Source organism: Vespula pensylvanica, chromosome 12 (genome assembly GCF_014466175.1).
Source record: "Vespula pensylvanica isolate Volc-1 chromosome 12, ASM1446617v1, whole genome shotgun sequence".
NCBI classification, from domain to species: domain Eukaryota; kingdom Metazoa; phylum Arthropoda; class Insecta; order Hymenoptera; family Vespidae; genus Vespula; species Vespula pensylvanica.
The window spans coordinates 5,179,849-5,198,049 of NC_057696.1; the positions used below are offsets into that span (position 1 = coordinate 5,179,849).

General features: G+C 43.6%; 1 protein-coding gene and 1 long non-coding RNA gene across 3 annotated transcripts; one reads left to right on the forward strand and one right to left on the reverse strand.

Moving 5' to 3' along the window:
* Positions 1 to 157: 157 nt before the first annotated feature.
* On the reverse strand, positions 158 to 1,997 carry LOC122633557. Its single transcript, XR_006328141.1, has 2 exons — positions 1,378 to 1,997; positions 158 to 1,271 (listed from the first exon to the last, which is right to left on the reverse strand). It is a non-coding gene; the product is annotated as an uncharacterized LOC122633557 (long non-coding RNA).
* Positions 1,998 to 7,797: 5,800 nt separating this feature from the next.
* Positions 7,798 to 18,201, forward strand: LOC122633544 (probable Na(+)/H(+) antiporter nhx-9). Of its 2 annotated transcripts, none has more exons than XM_043821536.1 (20): positions 7,798 to 7,957; positions 8,023 to 8,611; positions 8,681 to 9,413; positions 9,863 to 10,126; positions 10,740 to 10,936; positions 11,226 to 11,482; positions 11,876 to 12,093; positions 12,915 to 13,117; positions 13,220 to 13,309; positions 13,658 to 13,728; positions 13,941 to 14,156; positions 14,329 to 14,485; positions 14,636 to 14,776; positions 14,941 to 15,010; positions 15,079 to 15,183; positions 15,269 to 15,367; positions 15,455 to 15,619; positions 15,716 to 15,904; positions 16,004 to 16,162; positions 16,385 to 18,201. In XM_043821536.1, exons 3-20 carry the CDS (start codon positions 8,960 to 8,962, stop codon positions 16,618 to 16,620), a joined length of 3,291 nt encoding a protein of 1,096 aa, XP_043677471.1. In that variant the 5' UTR covers positions 7,798 to 7,957; positions 8,023 to 8,611; positions 8,681 to 8,959; the 3' UTR covers positions 16,621 to 18,201. The 2 variants fall into 2 exon arrangements, with proteins under 2 accessions (XP_043677471.1, XP_043677472.1); XM_043821537.1 differs by having other exon boundaries at positions 15,290 to 15,367.

Consider the following 18,201-nt stretch of genomic DNA (forward strand, 5'->3'; position numbering starts at 1 on the left):
ATCTTCTTGACACTCGTACGAAGAAGAAGGCAGTCGTCTCTCTTGGTGATTTTGATTATCGTCGAACTCGAAAACACACGACGATGGTGGACGATAGGGTAACATCCCCTTACATAATAGCGATCGAGTCACTTGAATGTGATTGGTTAAGAGAGAGAGAGAGAGAGAGAGAGAGAAAGAGAGAAAGAAAGAGAGAGGGAGGGTATATATACGAAGATCTTTCGGAGGATTTTCTTGAACGAAGGAAAAGAAGGAGAATATGTCGATGCGAGATCGTCGATCGTCCTCGAAAGAGTGTCGTCCTTTCGTGCTCCGAGTTTGTCTCTGTGTCAGCGTGCGAAGACCCCCGGTTCGTCGGTGGCTCGTTCTCCCTCTTGCTTTCTCTCTCTCTCTCTCTCTCTCTCTCGCTCTCTGGGTATTCCTCTTTCGCGCAGAATCAATTTTCTCGCAAAACGACGTCGACGTCGACGCCGAGCCGAGCCGAGCCGCCAATGCGCTCGCGCACAGAGTCGGAGACACGCGCTTGCGCACCTAGTCAGCTACTATCGCGAACCATTCTTCTCCCTTTAGCTCCTTCTCATCCTTGTACTCAACCATTACTACTACTACTATTACTACTACTACCACTGCTACTACTATTGTGTACTCGGATAGATGGTGCTCCGCTTGAAGGGTAGGAAACGCACAGGGGGTTGCGTCGGCTCGCGAGCGTTTGCCTTCTTCTACTTCTTCTTCTTCTTCTTCTTTTTCTTCCTCCTTTTCTTCCGTGAGCGAACGAAATCTGCCCTCGCAGTCTCTCTCAGTGCATCTCTCACTGCGATTTTTCCAAGAGAAATTTAACCTTCTTCTTCTCGCTTTCCATTCGTACGTAGTCACGTAGGTACCCACTACGTTCCTTTCGTTTTACTTTTTTTCTTCAAAGATCCGATTCTTTCGGGGCTTCGGTCGATGGCTAATTAATTGGTTTAACGTCGAGTTAACCGTGCGCGAATCGATATATCGATTTGTTTTTCAAAGAATCTTGACAATGCCTCGTATAAGATCGGAAATGTCTTTACAAATGCATGCTCGATCAACGACTGATTAAGACATTGCCTCTTGATCGTCCGTCCCAAAGTTTTTCCTTGTCTTCCCTTTTCGAAATAAAACACAGTCATCGAGCAACGTATTCCTTCCTATATTTTCTTTCCGCTATATCCTCACTTGCCAAAGAATCTAGTCCCCGTGAATTAGTCTTCGATAGTCGGTTAATTAACGTCCTCTCTTTCCCTCTATGGAAAATAGCGAGTCATGAATATTTGACGAGTTCCACGCCGAGATCGAAGGGTGTAATTAATGATAAAATTATTAAAGTCGGAAAAGAAAATCGACTCGAACCCTTCCCATACTTTCTCTACTGAGGTCGTTAACGATTCCTTTTCTTTTCTCAAAGACGCCTTCTCTCCCTCTTCGAAGGTAGATGCGCCTATAGACGGTGTATTTCACTCGTACCTTGTATCCCGGACGACCGCCGTTGCGTTTGATATTCCCGAAATAATTCCGGACGGAAACGCATTAAATCGATCGATGACGTAGTAGACGAGGACATATAACCGGAGAGCGTACGGCAGCCTGCAACAAATCCAATACTCCAACTAGAAACGAAATTCACGCGGCTTCCGATCGATTCTGCCAGGCTTTTATATCTGCCGATATGAAATTTATAACGCAATTCGGCAAGAGAGTAACGGCAGAAATAGTAGCAATAGCAACGGCAGCAACGGTAGCAATGTCAACGTGTCCCGAGCTCGATTAAGTTCGTTTCTCAACGATCGAGATTGAATCGTGCCAGTTCGCGGCTTAATATCCTTCCTTGTTTCCTTATCTTCGCGAGATATCGACGTTTCTTCCGTGTTGGCTGAACCTTAAGCGAGCCCTTCCCCTTCTCTCTTTCTCGACTCTCGATCGAAGGAAACACGATTTTATCGCAGGACGTTTCAGATCCTGAGATTATGTATATGCGAAAAATATTTTGTTAGAATTTCTGGGAGGAATATCACCGATAACGTAAGAATAAAAATGTCACTAATCGCAAAACAATTTTCCGCAATTGCGTTTGTTTCTTTTCTTTTTTCTTTCGCGATCTTCTCTGAATGGAGAGAAAGACAGAAAGAGAGAGATCCACGAACAAAGAGAAAACTCTCGGACGACTGAGAGAGAAAGAGAGCGTTTAAACCTCGATAAGTCCGGAGTGCTTGTGAGTTTGTCGCGCGAGAGCGCCTTCCAAACTCGTAATTGCGAGCATTTTAGACAATTGTTAAGTTCTTCGTAACACGATGAATCAGTCCTCTTTTCGTCTTTCTCTCTCTCCCTCTGTCCATGCATATGAACGTTTGTGGGTCTTCTTCTTGGGCATCCGACGAGAACGACGAACGGAAGTAACTATTTCTCTCTTGTCTTTTCTTTTGACAAAAATTACGACGGGACGAACGAAGAAAGATAAAGAGAGAAAATGCAATCTACGATGATCCTAAAGGTGAAGATGATGAAGAAGAAGAAGAAGAAGAAGAGGTAAGTACTAAAAGAGGGAAAAGCTTTCATCAATTCGTTTCATCTCCGACGGATCGATCGTACCAGTTTATCCGTAGATGCAGGACCGGACTAATGGCGTGGCTCATCCGAGGACGAAAGGATAATAGAGCCGTCGCTCTGACGGGCTTTCACCGTCGCAACGACGTAAATGTTATTGAGGGCTGCTAATTTGGAAACGTTACGTCGCCTGACTGCAGTACGCGCTTTCGTTGAGCTTTCGACTCGGAGAATGCCTCAAACGAACAGGGATTCGTCCAACCCCCCATCGAGTTTCTACGATCCTTTAACAAATCTCGGATACATCGAATGCAGTTCTCCAACGTATATCTTCCTTCCTTTACAACGGATTTTAGTTCCCGACGATGATGGAAACGAACGATTTCATTTATTTGCTAATGCAAGAGAACGCTTTTCGCTCGCTTAAACGAAGATATCGCTCGGGTTTATTCCAATGGAACGGGTTAGAACGAAATATTTTTTTTTCTTTTTTATTAAATGTATTTCTCTCAATGTGCCGTTCAATTCCATCCGACGCGTCGATCGAGAGTATCGTCGAGATACATTAGTTAAACTATTCTCAGAAGCATCTCTTCCTCTCCTACTTTCGTGCAAATTCGACGAAAGCGGTCCACGCCTCTCGAGATCACGAAAATGCCATTATTCACCGAAGAGCTCCGGACAAATCCGGAAACGTCGAGTTACCTTCTCAATTTTTATTACCATTGTGAGCCATACTTTCTTCTCTCTCTCTCTGTCTCTCTCTCTCTCTCTCTCTCTCTCTCTCGCCTTTCCACGTGTCGTTTCATCGTTAACGAGTAAAAGTTGAAAAAGATAAGCGATAAAAAGGTACGCGATAACCGAATGGAATCGTCAAGTGCCAACGACAAATAATAATTTCCGAAAAGATATATCTTTTCGTAACCGAGTCCCGGTTACTTCCGTTATCTTTTTTCTCTCTCAGCCAACTCCCTACTGTAAACGATAAAAACAATAATTTCACGGTGTAAGCTTTGATTTATGAAAATATTCGAGCAACGAGTCACGGATAAAAGCCGAATTAAAACTCACTCGACAAAGGTTTACCACTTTATTCTGGTTTTGTCGTTTCCACCCTCGTACCATCGGCCTGGCACGGCCGTGAGCAGGCACCCTCTTTTCGTGCGTGGCCGTCTCGCGACTCTTTGTCGTCGGTAAGCTAATGCCTCGGAGATAACGAGGGTTCTTTGGGTTTATTTCAAGTCGCCAAAGTGCGATTGCTTCGTGCTAATGCCTGCAATTTATTCGCAAGATCCAAATGTATGCGTTCCCTTAAATACCAACGTGCAGGCCATTAGATACGATCTAATCTCTTTCTATCGTCAAACAACACGTTCCGAGTAAAATTAATCGATGCTGAATATATTAAAGAAGTGAATATATTCTGATTCGTTTGTGTTAAGATTTCGCTTAAACGAACGAATTAACTTAATATCCCAGTGTCGTTCGTTGGCAACTGAAACTAATAAAGCATCGTAGAATTAACGCACCGTCAGAAAACTCTCTTTCGAGCAATCCCCCCTTTGGAATCTCGTCGCCCCTTCTCGTACCGCTACCATTCTTATCCACCTCTCAGCCCCCTCTTCCGCCCCCCTCCCTCTCTCTCTCCCCGTCGAGCCATGGACCATCCCCGTATCGAGCGTCTCGAGAGCTGGGAGAAAAGGGTGTACTCGATGACGTGTCCTTCTCAGCGAGACGAGCCATCTCAAGGAGATGCGATTGCACGAGGGAGTTTTGTAGCGCGTATCCCGTAACAACCGCATGACGAAGTAAATGTTTTTCAAGAGGGTTGCGTTGCTTCGCAATACGATTCGATCGCGCTTCGCAACGCGATCCGACACGGTGCGTCGATGAATTATCGCCTTGCGCGGGCGCAATCGCTTTACAATTTCAATACCTTCTAAATGATTCAGGAACAGCGCTCGGACCGATGGAAAATCGCTTGGCTGTATAATATGGACGGCACGGTTTATGCACGATGCATAATTTAAACGGGTATGCCAATGACCCAGACTAGTTTCATTGATTACTTGGTGGGCGTTCGTGTTTCCCTTGTATTCAGTCCGATCCACCCTCTCTCCCTCTCTATCGACGATCTCGTCGATCGCTTCGATTCACCGACGACGCTCTGTCTTTTTCCATGCCAAGGGAAATTGCGAAGCGAAATAAAAGACAAATTTACATCGAAATCGTTTCTAACATTATTCTTCGTCATTTCGTTGTAACGATTCATAAGGACGATCGAACGAGTGGACACGTCCAGGAACATTTGACGTAGTCGGTGCCTCGTGCGATTTCTACCAGCATAGAGAATTACGTCGTCGAAAGTAATTACCTTTCGACAAACGCTCGAAGTGTAATCGATCCTCTGTGTGCCGTTTCTACGTATACAGCATCGACGTATGTACCGATGCTACGAAATAGAAGCAAAGGTAATTACCAAAGAGAGGTTCGTTTGATTAGTAGGAAAATATCGGTCAGATTAAATGCGTCGATGACTCTACGTCGAATTCATCGAGTGAATCAATATGCCATGATTTTTTAATAATCTACCAGACGTAACTGTATTATACGGAGAAAGAGAAGGAGAAGGAGGAGGGGAGAGAGAGCATATAATTATTATCGACTCTCAAACGTGTTAAAAATGGGAAAAGTGCCAAATCTTTCGATTAGGCAACCTGGCGAACTCGAACGTTCCGTGTATGAAAATCCGATAAATTATACAGATATTTCCAATAAAATTGAACAATTTCGAGAGTGTCCTTCTCTTCGTCGAAATTCAATCGGATACGATCAAAAATGTTACCCCTCTTTTCTTTTAGAGAAAATTTATTTTTACGGCTTGATATGATTTATGAAAAACGCGATGTACACACGAAAAATTTTCACTTCCCGGCCCGTCGTTTAAACTCCATCTTTCTCGGTTCTGATTAAAGAGTAGGCATTACGAGCTGAGGTATTAAAGAAGCGAGCTTCGTTTCAAAGAAAGCTTTGAACTTTGAAATGGGAGCACCTTATAAGAAGAGCAGTATAAAGAAAAAAGTTTTGCGCCTGATCGTTTACATCGCTCGTTAACGAAGTTAACCCAAGGCAATGATTCTGAATATAAAAGATGATTGAAACTTTCTAAATATTTTTCTAATTTTCCTATCCCGATCCTATTCTTGACAATATCAAGTTCAAACCTATTTATTATTTACGAAGAAAGCTCCACTCCATCGAGCGTTTCTAAACGTATGCATTAATATTTTTAATTAAGATTTTGAAAACATACTTAAACGCTAGTAAATGAAAGACTATCCGAGTAAACCCTTTTTATCCTTCGAACCACACCGATCTTAGAAAAACGAGGAAAGAAAAGGCAAGCGTTCCACGGCGCTTCGACCCAATTTGCTCCCGTAAATCCTTCGAACCTGTAAATCGGGATGGTTTTAATACACTCCACGAGATAGAGATAGAGAATTTCGTCGTAACACGCGTCTCTTGAGAAAAACAGAGAAGGAAATGGTATTATGTTGTAAGTTATTCTCTTTCTTTCTCTCTCTCTCTCTCTCTCTCTCTCTCTCTCTCTCTACGTTTTAAAGATACATTCTCAGCAGGGCCAAGAAAATTTCCATGAAAATATCGTTACCTGAATGTTTTACTATCCGTTTACAAGCACTCGAAAAAGAAGAGTAACACCACGAGAGTTTTTACATGAAAATTTTCAAATTTTTTTTTACCCACCCATCTACCCACTTAGCTTTAAAATCGTAAGTAGCTCGTAAACGATAATCATTTCGAGGATAAATATATACCGATTACGTACGAAAGACAAAGAAATCTGTGACATCGATTACGATAAAGTTTCCAAAAGGGAACCTTGGAAATTAAGAATGAGGTATTGTATATAAGATGCGTCGTGATACCAACGGCCAATGAGCCGTGCTCGATAGAATTCTTGGTCATTAAAGTGCCATTAGCCTGTACATGTCCGTCATGAAAATTAATGGCAGTTTGTGCGTATCGGACGAAACCTTTCCCACCGTTCCCTCTTTCTCTTTCTTCCCATCTCTCTCTCTCTCTCTCTCTCTCTCCCGTGTTTACGACTTGAGCTTTCCCCAAAACGAGGACACGTTCAGCGAAGCGTCCTTCTAGTATAACTTATTTCGAGCGAGAGTAGCCAAGCAAGAGTTATAATACTACTTGCTGACGACAGTTACGAAAAGAGATAGATAAAGAACGTCGATGTAATTAAACCTATCCATTATATTTTTACGAACCGATTCAAATGAGATTTTACTCTGTATATCTGACTTTTATATCACGAAAAAAAGACGTTCGACGACGACGAGACTAAAGATAGGTGCAAAAAAAAAGAAGAAAAAGAGAAAGATAAGGAGATACGAAAAGCTGCGATGAGCTTTCGATGAGAACGACGACGAGTTCTCAAGATTCTTCGAGCGAGTCTTACGGTTAGTAAAACGGTTATAAGGGCAGTCGAGCATTTTGCTGGCGCATCGACGACAAGGTCAAGGGTAAAAGGTGTCTCCAAGATCCGGCGACGTGACGCTGCCGCTTTAAGGTCGCTCTCGGCCAAACTCTGTGACCTCTGATATATCACATATCATACTCGCGATAAGATATAGATAGACCGTATTGAAATATTTTCGAATTCTCTCACAGCAATTGAGAAATTTGAAAAATTCAAAGTTTGTTGCTTGCAAGAGAACAGACGTTTTAACGTCGAACGAATTAAAGGACGAGCGATCGAAGAAAATGTCGTCGGGAGGCGGCGTAGCAGGCGACGAGCCGGCTACGTGTGTGTATATATATATATACGCACATATATACATATATATATTTATATCTGTATACGTATATGTATACACACACACATGGCGAACAATTAATACGTCGGCACCTTAACACCGAAATACTCGCGAGAAAAAAGATCGAGTGTAGCGATCTAAAAAAAGAACTTTAAGAATGACTCTTCTTGGAAAAATCCTCCTTGATTCTCGAATAAATGTCTCACCCTGTATATTTCTAGGCGTCGCGACGCTTGCGCGAGTTTCAGCAACGATCAGCTGGCTGGAAGCTTCTAGCTGGCGAGGGAAAGCGAGAGAGAGGAAGAGAGAGAAAGAGAGAGAGAGAGAGATGGAAAGAAAGATGGAGCTATATACGTAGGGGTAGAGAGAAAGAGAAAGAAAGAGAAAGAGAGAGGGAGCACGCGCGTACACCCGTTTAAAACACATCAGTAGAGAAGCTGAGGGCGGACTAGTCGGCAGCTAGGCACGTTTTTGGCATTGTCTTCGAGTATTTCAACTCGCCTTCCTCCACCGGCAATACTCCTCCACAGTTAAAAGCGGTAAATCTTCTCTACAATGTCCGGTTGAATATCGTATTTATAAGTCTGGTTTACGTTCAACATAGATCGTGATCATCTCGTGGCAGTGGTAGTTGATCGTGCAGTGCTGCCGTGACGGTCGATCGAAACACGCCACAAGGTGGGTCGTATTCTTCGACGAGCCCTGCTCATTTCGGTACACGATGCCGCAACGTCGACCTCGTCATCGTCGATATCTACCGTCCTTCTCCTATATCTCATCCTCTTCTTCGTCATCGCCATCGTCGTCGTCGTCGTCGTTGTCGTCGTCGTCGTCGTCGTCGTTGTCGTCGTCGTCGTCGTCGTCGTCGTCGTCATCGTCGTCGTCGTCGTCGTCGTCGTCGTCGGCCATCTCAGCACGATTCCCAGCATCCAAGAAAATTGTCTATCGGCCTGGACCGGCGTGAACCTGTCAAGACTTTCCTCGAAGATTCGCTAGCGGCGAATTATCCGACACGGCATTTTCCCGGTGTATCGTTCGATTTCTTTTCCTTTTTTTATTTATCCGTCGTGTCGATTCGTTCACCCAAGTAAGTTTCGCTCGAGTGCCCGAAGACGATCGTACGTGTTGACGCGTAGAGTGTTCTTCGCTAGCCTTCTTTCAAGAACCGTGCCGGGAAAGGAGAAATACCAAAGGTAAGATATTTTATTTCGCGTTTTCCTTGAATAATACCAACCGCTTTAACTATATCGATCCTGTTACAGTCTTACGGGAAAGAAAATTGGAAGAGGAGTATCGCGAGACAATGAAGTTCCTAAAGACGTTCCTTGTCAAGTTTATGTCATCTGCTAGTTTTTAATAAAAAGAGAAAGGACACGAGGATCGTCGAAGAAGAAAGAAGATACTGGATCCAGCTCGTCGTTCGCTTCTGATGGTAGCACGACGGAGCGATAAGAAATACGCGGACGAAAATTGTCCACGTCGACGACGACAGCAGCGTCGGCATCAGCAACGTCGTTGGAAAAGAAACCATCGAAGGACTCATGGATTCGTCAAGAAACCTACCGTTCGCTTGCCTCCTTTTCGCTCTTCTACTCCTCCTAAATTGTCCCGAGGAAAGTCAGGCTGGTCTTATAAATCTGGCCAAACGAGATGTACAAGATCAAAGGAATAGATTATCGATCGATCGATACACCATGCACGGACCGATCGTCGACGACGAGGAACTTCCCAGAAACCTGCACGAACCTTATCCTGGAAGTAGTTTCGGCCCGATGGGACCTCTCTACGAGTCCCTGCCCGATGAAGTCTCGACGAGGAGTCTCTCGGTATCCAATACGGCCGATATCGACTCCTCTTTGCTTTCCAAAGACGATCGAGGAGTCGATAAACCAAAATCCGAAGTAGAGTACCACATCATGTCGGTCGAGTTCCATCGCGTGGAGACACCCTTCGTTATCGGCATCTGGATCTTTTTCGCTAGTATCGCGAAAATCGGTAAGAAAAGAGACAACAATGAAAATTAATCTCTCGATCCTCGTTGGGCACCTTTCGAACGTAGGGGCTTGACCGTGTTCTATTTGACTCCGCGCGTCACATTATATTTTTAGTATCCCTTCGTACGAACACACTATGAACAAAAGCGATCGACCGAGCTGTGCCAAGAGAGACCGATGCCATTTACTTCCTTTGGAATTCCTTCAAATCCGCGGAAAGCAAGTACGAACGAGTCGCGAGGTGTAACGCGGAACGACTTAGTTTGAATTAGTGACCTCTGTCCGCTTTGTTTTGTTTGCCGATTCGTAGAGTTCACTGATCGCTGGGCCGGCGTTAAGTAATAGCCAAGACATTATGCCAGTATGAATATAGAGAGTCAGAACCGTAGGTTCGTTGGCACGTTTTAAGGACCAATATATAATAAATAAATTTCTTTCTCTTCGACGCAGGTTTCCACATGGCACCGAGACTGAACAAAATCTTTCCGGAGTCCTGTTTGTTGATCGTCGTTGGCGTCGTCGTCGGACTCCTTTTGTTCCAGGCCAGCAGCGTCCACGTATCGCCTCTGACACCCGATACCTTTTTTCTCTACATGCTGCCACCGATCATCCTAGATGCTGGTTACTTCATGCCGAATCGATTATTTTTCGACCATCTCGGCACGATTCTCCTCTTCGCAGTCGTTGGAACCATTTTTAACACCCTCTCTATAGGTTGGTGCTTCGAACAATTGTTTCTTATAAGCCGCGCGAGCAAAAGAATTTCAAAATAAGCATCTCCGCGGGCATGATATCCGAAGAAAAGACAGGACCGTGAAAACACGTGTAAAAATAGACGCTCTCACGCGTGCGCACTTCCGTGGGGCGCCAAGAGACGAACGTCCTCTCGAAATACGCTTCCGTCTACGTTTTCGTGAGAAAACGTAGTTTAATCGGCTCCAACGGCATCCGTTACGTTGCGATTTCCATGATCAACGATTAGAAAATTATTCCTATAAAAATACGAACGAGATGAAAGAAATCATGTAGGAAAATATCGAAACCGTATATCCTAATTAGATCTATACGGACGGTTATGATTCGTGACAATTCTGGCTCCGGTCCATTAGCTCGACGTTGAAGCATCCCAAGAGACAATTAAGGTGATTAACGGGACTCCAATTAGAAAAAGATGATAGCGCTAAGCTCTTCCGAGAAGTCAACGATGTCGTGATGCATCTCGTTTTATTTATCCGAATGATCCATGCATACGATCGATCGTGAGTAAGCGTCGTCGTCGTCGTCGTCGTCGTCGTCGGTCATCGCACGTGTGATATTTTTGTAACAGGTGCATCCTTATGGGTCGTTGGGAAACTCAATATCTTCGGCTGCGAGACACCTCTCCTCGACATGTTTCTTTTCTCGGCATTGATCAGTGCCGTCGATCCTGTAGCCGTCTTGGCCGTTTTTGAGGAGATACACGTCAACGAGATACTCTACATCGTCGTCTTCGGAGAGAGCCTTCTCAACGATGCCGTCACCGTCGTAAGTACTCCTCATCTTGCAAATAGCGTATTTCGATTATTTCTATTTCATTATTACAATCGACACTTCGACTCCAAGAGAAAAAAGAAAGACAAAGACTCTTCGAGTAACGTCGATGCTTTAGGAAATAGTGAAAAGGAACGCTTGAAAAGAAATTCGAAGAAAGTAGAACGCGCAGACAATATCTTCTGCTATGGTCTAACTATCTCTTATCGCTTGAATTTCCTCGATGTATTTCATTGATCCTCGTCGAGTAGCGGAGTAACAGGAAATTTGCTTTTCTGCCTAGGTACTGTATCACATGTTCGAGACGTACAGCGAGATGGGACCTTCAAGAATCGTATATACGGACATACTCTCGGGTCTGGCCTCGTTTCTCGTCGTAGCGATCGGTGGCACGATAATAGGGGTTATATGGGGATTCGCTACAGGATTCGTTACTAGATTCACGAACCATGTCCGTGTGATCGAACCTATCTTCATATTCGTCATGGCTTACTTGGCTTATCTAAACGCCGAGATCTTTCACATGTCCGGGATATTAGCGTAAGTAAGAATGCTTTCACGTTTGAATTTCTTTTTAGCATCCTCACGCACAACTTGTTCGAAAATTGATTAGAATATCGCGTAAGAGTGACTTGCGATAAACGTACCTCGTTGATGTCCCCCTAACAGTTGATGCTGTTAATGTTAATTTAATGTTAAACGGTGTCCTGAAAGTGCACAAGAAATTTCCGGAAATAATCCGTACTTCTATTCCGTAAATGATCGATAGCGGAAAGTTCACCCGACGTCCTGTTTTCTTTGAAACAGCTATTTTAAAAAGAAACTCTTTTGCTAAATATACAAGTGTCCGATATCGAATGACGCAATCGAACCCATACATATACACTTTGATCCACACTTTAAATCGCGATCGAGAAAAACAATTCGTTACAGGATCACCTTTTGCGGTATCACCATGAAGAATTACGTCGAGGCGAATATATCGCACAAGTCCCACACTACGGTGAAGTATACGATGAAAATGTTATCGAGTAGCTCGGAAACGATCATATTTATGTTCCTCGGAGTGGCTACGGTGAACAATAAACACAATTGGAACACATGGTTCGTCGTGATGACAATAGTCTTCTGTTCTGTCTACCGGATCGTGGGTGAGTTATGGATTTAACGAAACAACCGATTATAGATTAGGACAGGACGTTACTACGATTCAAAATATTCAACCATACCAACGCTTTATCTCGGAAGATGATGCAACGAGCCCTCTCCTTCTCTCTTTTTGCCCATTAAAGTATATCAAATTCTTCATATAAATTCCAATGTTCGATATAACGTAATATGGAAACGATCGAATGATATTTAAATAGATAGCTTGAAACAAAAGGTTCACGATAGTAATATCTAAGTTTTTTTTTTTAAACGTTATAAAGGTTCCCACCATCTCATATGACGTTAGTAAAAGTCACTTGCCCATGATATCGCGTTATAAAGGAAAATCAATCGAGTAGATCGTTTTTTTTATATGCTGCAACATTGATCGGCCAAGCAGAAATTCAATTTGAAAGAGATATCGAACAAAGACGAGCGACGTGTTAACACTTATAGAAATGATCCAAGAGTTAAATAAAGAAAAATGCAGAACGTAGAGAGAGAGAGAGAGAGTGACGAGCATTACGAAACGACATTTATTTCATTTCTTCTCTCGGTGAACGTTATGTCACTTTGGCTTAATGTCACGTGTTTACGGCTTCCCGTTTTAACGATAGCTTAACAGGCTCGATTGTTCGGAAATTCTAATCCATAATCGGCTCCTTATGCAACAGCGTGTCAAACTACGAGACTTTCCAAGTTTCACGAATAACGTGGAATATTTAAAGCGATTGGTGCTTTAAAGTTCACTGCGTTCGATTAGGCGAGTCAAATTGATTCGAAAATTAGTCTGAAAAAGAAAGATTTTCTCGTTGATCCTTAGGAGTCATTGTCCTGACTGCACTGGCCAATCAGTTTCGTCTGCATAAACTGGACAAGGTGGAGAAGTTCGTCATGTCCTACGGTGGATTGCGAGGTGCCGTGGCCTTTGCTCTTGTCTTGCTAATAGACCCGAAACACGTGAAATTGCAACCAATGTTCGTTACGACCACTATCGCCGTCATATATTTCACCGTGTTCATACAGGTAACTCTGTCGGGAGGCACAAGCAGCTTTAACGTTGCCCTACGGAATCACAAATTACAAAGCGTAGTACAGCACAGCATTGCCTTGATCATTCGTTTTTAGGGAATCACCATCAAACCCCTCGTTAAGATACTGAATGTGAAAAGAGCGGAGAGAAGGAAGCCTACGATGAACGAGAGGATCCACGAAAGGGTGAGGACGAGATTGCGTTATATCAAAGAATTTTGAACGCACCCTCGATAATAAGTAATGTCAAAAGAAATAGAAAATAGAAACACCCGATGGTCTCTCTCTCGTCCCGTCGATCGATGTTCCTTTAGCCTTGAGCAAATTTCCACGCGAAGGTCGAGAGACGGTGATCGTCCTTCTAGATAACGCGCCATAAAAATAAGCCTTCAATTTTCGAACCTTCGTGAGCCATGTTCTTTAACTACGCAAAAACGCGTGTCAATGCAAATATCCTGACTGATTCGGCCAAAAAGGATAACCAGCGCAAAGTTTTCTCCTTCCTTTATCGTATTTATTGGCCTTTTTATGCAGATAATGGATCACGTGATGGCTGGAATCGAGGACATCTTGGGAAAACACGGCAATTATCACGTGCGAGACAAGTAAGAGAAGCGTGAAGAACGAGTATATACGCACGAGCTTTTATTTTTGAAAGTGGCACGAGTCCAAGTATATTTTTCTATAAAAAGAAAACATTAATCTCTCTTCTTTTTTTAAATTCGATTTTCAACGCTTTGAAAAAATAAAGGCTTCGATCGATAAACGCATGATCCGATCGATAGCGAAGAAAAAAAAACTCGTGATATTTTTTTAGATTCAAACGATTCGACAACAAATTTATTCGACCGTATCTCGTGCGTAATCACTATGGTGCCGAGCCGAAGATTTTGGAGACCTACTCGAAGCTAGCGATGAAGGATGCCATGGACTACATAAGACGAAACGCTTCGACGATCGGTAATATCAGTGGAACGGAGAGTATGTCCGCCATATTTCGAAATTACAGCAACACCGGACAATTCAACGGAAGGTAAAGGAATTGCCTGAGAAAAAAGAAAAAAGAAAAAAAAAAAAAAGAGAGAAATATGAATTCGATTCGTACGATCGCAAATGCGATACCGTAATCGAGGCAGCAGCCAGGGGTTGGGTATAGTAGTATCGATCTCGAATTAGAAAGGACAGCTCGTAATCATAAAACGCAGTCTCGTTCTTCCTCGTTCCAGTCCGAGTTGCAGCCAGCTCGAGACCGGCTGGAATATCGATCTCCAGGAACTCGAGTACAATCCGTCGAAGAAAGATTTGACAGACGCGAGGATACATCACCTTCTGGCGGAAGAGCTCTGCAAGCCTTACAAACGGGTGAGCCTCGCGAAAAAGAAAGGCGCGTGCGCGAAAGATAGTGAAAAAATATAGAGACGAAAAAACGAAACGACCGCCTTGCGACGCTGTAGGGTAGCTGTAAGAAGGGATAGCCGATTTTTATTAAAGTGTAAAACGTTGCCGTCGCAGCACCGGCGATTGAGTTACAGTAGACACGCGGTCAACGATCGAGATCTATCGACCCAAGTCAATTATAAAATGCACATGAATATACGACGTATGATGGGCGAGCACAAGCACCGGCACAAACGTAGCAAGAAATTACTCAAGGTAAGCTAAAAGATAATTCACACAAACTCCTTCGTACTAAAGTATTAACGTTTATCACGCACGCCTATTTCGATCCTCCTTTTCTCTCTTTCTCTCTCTCTCTCTCTCTCTCTCTCTCTCTGTCTCTGTCTCTGTCTCTCTCTCTCTCCGCAATTTTCGCACAGGACGGTAAGCAGAATCACGTGAGTTTCCCGGAGTTCCAACAAAACGGTTCGACAAAATTATTCACGCAAGGTACGTATAGAACGATCGATAAACGACTTCCGAAGAAGAAACTTAAAGCTGCTCGTACATCCTTACAGACTACATGAACGGCGTGCTGTACGAACTGGAGAACGGGGACACCTCTAAACCTTCGAGCAAGGAAGACTGGGACTCGGCCATAACTTTCACGGCTCGTACTTCCGGTAAAAATGTCGTTCCTCCTCCGTCGAAGCTTTTTAATCTTTCTACCGACGTTCCTTTCGATCGTTGACTTCGTTACCTTGTTAGATTCGTCGAATGCTAATCCAGACGGGCATCATGCCACGGCTACCACGTCGATGGACACTATAAACACCGAAGATGCAGACATGAAGTTCGCGCGTGACGGTAGGTAGTCTGAAAAAAAAGAAGAACGTAAGAACGATGTCAAAGAAAGGTATTTTAAAAGATCGTCCGTCCTCTTTCGCCCAACAGGCGAAAGTTACAGGGTAACGACGCCAACGGCGACGGAGACCGTGTTACCTTGGAAGCGCGAGGACGATTACGAATCCGGGCATCCATTGAAACAAAACGAGTTTCCTGCTTGGTGCGCCAATAAGGAGTACCTTCCGTACAGCTCGCCATCCGCTACCTTCTTAGGTACGCTCTTTTTTTATCTCCCGAATATCTCTTCTCTATTATCGTCCTAGACGTGGTGCGCGAAGAGAAAGCAAACGAAAAACTTGATTCCCAAAGGTGCCATAGAGCAGCCAAAAGTACAGTCGGTGATCGGTCTGTTTCGACGCGAGAGCGTCGGCACGCCGGATCACGTCGACCGTCAGGAAACCGTGTTGCCTTGGAAGCGCGACGACGATTACGAATCCGGACATCCGTTGAAACAAAACGAGTACCTCCCGTACAGCTCGCCTTCCGCCACCTTGCTCGGTACGTTGTCCGATGCAATCCTATAAAGTTCCGGTCTAACCGGAACCTATAGATCGGCGAATAAAATGGTAACCTACACGTAAAATTTGCTTTTCAAAGGTACGATAAAGCAGCCAAAAGTACAATCCGTGATCGGTCTGTTTCGACGCGAGAGCGTCGGTACGTCGGATCACATCGATCGTCAGGAAACCGTCGACGAGTGCGACGAGTACACGGTTACCGGGATGGAAGAGTTTTCCACGCCCACGAGAAACACAGGTAAACCGGAAGAATCGAAAAGTTAACACGTTCGAGCCGGGGACTGATGTTAGGCAAAGGTAGGCAGTCGATAAAGGAGTCAATTATCATTTTCGAGCACGACGTTTTAAAATTTGTTCTTTCGCATTAACGAGCGTTTCTTACCTAAACTTTCTTTCTTTCTTCCCTTCATTCCTTTTACTCCGACTTTGCTCACTTTTTCTCTCGAATGATCTCTCGCAGACAGCAGCAGCAAGAGTTCCGTGCGAAGAGTGTCGATGATGGAACTAGGCACGATGGAGAGAGCATTGGAGAGAAACGAGGATGGTTCTCGTTCGCTTCCAGAATGCTGGAATCCTCATAGACTACGAATGTCCTCGTACATCTGCTCGGCCCAACTGCCAAGCCTCTCGACGGCCCTGATAACGTCCTCTTCGGAGTCTTCGGAGGAGATCGACGAGGAGGAAGAGAGAGCTTGACCCTTGCAGAGGGTCGAGGAATAGGCTTCGTCCTACGAAGACGTGCGTCGTTGTTTACGTCGTCCTTGGCGACGACGAGTACGTCCTCGTTCCCTCCTGTCGTCTCTACTACGACGACCCAGCACACCGCTATGAGAAAAGAACGAATCTTAGATCTTATTTCATCGATTCGCCTTAGTACGTCCAATCGCTATTGGATAAGTTTGCCGGATGATCGAGAAAGAATTGAAAGAAACGAAATTATCGACGAAGCTCTACGAGCTTCTTTCGAATGAAAAGAAAAACAAAAAAAAAGCAAAAAAAACTCGGACCTACGAGATTTCGATACTTTTCCGTTCCAAAAACAAATGTTCCTTTCGACGGCATACAAAAGTTCACATGTATAACGTGGGAGAACAATGATCTTCCGATCTTCCGAAAGCAAAAAAGTCGCACTCGCTTGTTCGTGGCCTTACGGATCTTACGGATCTACGGGCATCGATCAGGACCAGAGCAGGCGGTCCAGCTAATTGCAAGGGAGAAGCGTGTGTACAAAATTGCGATCTTTCACACTCCGCACGCTGCTGCTGCTGCTGTTGCTACACGAAGGATCGAAAAAAAAATGCGTTTATCTCCTCGTGTAATGGCCTTAAACAATTCATGTTGATAGTGAGAGAAATAACCGTGAAAACCTCGTACGTGAGTTGGCACTTCGCCGTGGCGTGAGTATGTAAGTACTTGCACGAAGAATTATATCTTGTATACTATGTGTGTGCGTGTGCGTGTGCGTGTAAATAAAAAGAATTATAATAATTCTTAGGAATCAAAGTAGAGACGCTGTCGTTACGATCATATTATATCATATGGACGATGAAAGCTGTAAAATGGTTAAACAAACGAGCGAGGGGATTGTCCCTCGAATTGTCCGACATTCAGATTTCTTCGGATTTCAAAGCAATGAGAGACGAACGACACGACGGTAGAAAACGATGGCTATTAAGGAATTGAATTTGAATTGGTTCGATTAGTTGTTTTTTCTTTTCACCGTAATAATAAATGCGCCACGGTATATAAAATCTGTGAAATAAAAAAAGAAAAATATCTGTTAGTTATATCTAAGGTTTCACGCATAGAGACTATTGATCTCTGATAAAATCGTATATATCGTTCGTGCTTCGTTCACCCTTTAATATCACCCGCAAGAACCTTTCAACGAGAGAAGATATATATATATGTGTGTGTATATATATATATATCAATCGCAATACCATATTTTATTCACGTCGTGTGTTCTAAATGCCGGCGTTTATCTTGCGTATCGTGTTTAGACTTTAGATTCAATGATCAAGCTGTTTCTGATCTTCTTATTCGCTAATCAAGAGGATGATTCTAGTCCAATTTTTATTGAAGATAATTCGTAGAAAACGAATTCAGGACTTCCCCTCGCACGAAAAATTATTCCTCGCGGCCTCTAGCTCTCTAGAAAAAAAAAAGAAAGGAACAAATACAAAGCGAAAACGTCGGAGATTAGTCTTTAGACGTTAGTCTGTACGCTGTTGATTTGTTAATGGAAAAATAAAGTAAATGTTTATTTCGTAAAAA

Bases quoted from the DNA above. Each gene is read 5' to 3' on its own strand.
- LOC122633544 (XM_043821536.1), top strand. From the start codon at position 8,960: ATGGATTCGTCAAGAAACCTACCGTTCGCTTGCCTCCTTTTCGCTCTT. The intron at 13,310-13,657 runs GTGAGGACGAGA...CTTTTTATGCAG, and splicing joins ACGAGAGGATCCACGAAAGG to ATAATGGATCACGTGATGGC. The intron at 16,163-16,384 runs GTAAACCGGAAG...GATCTCTCGCAG, and splicing joins CACGCCCACGAGAAACACAG to ACAGCAGCAGCAAGAGTTCC.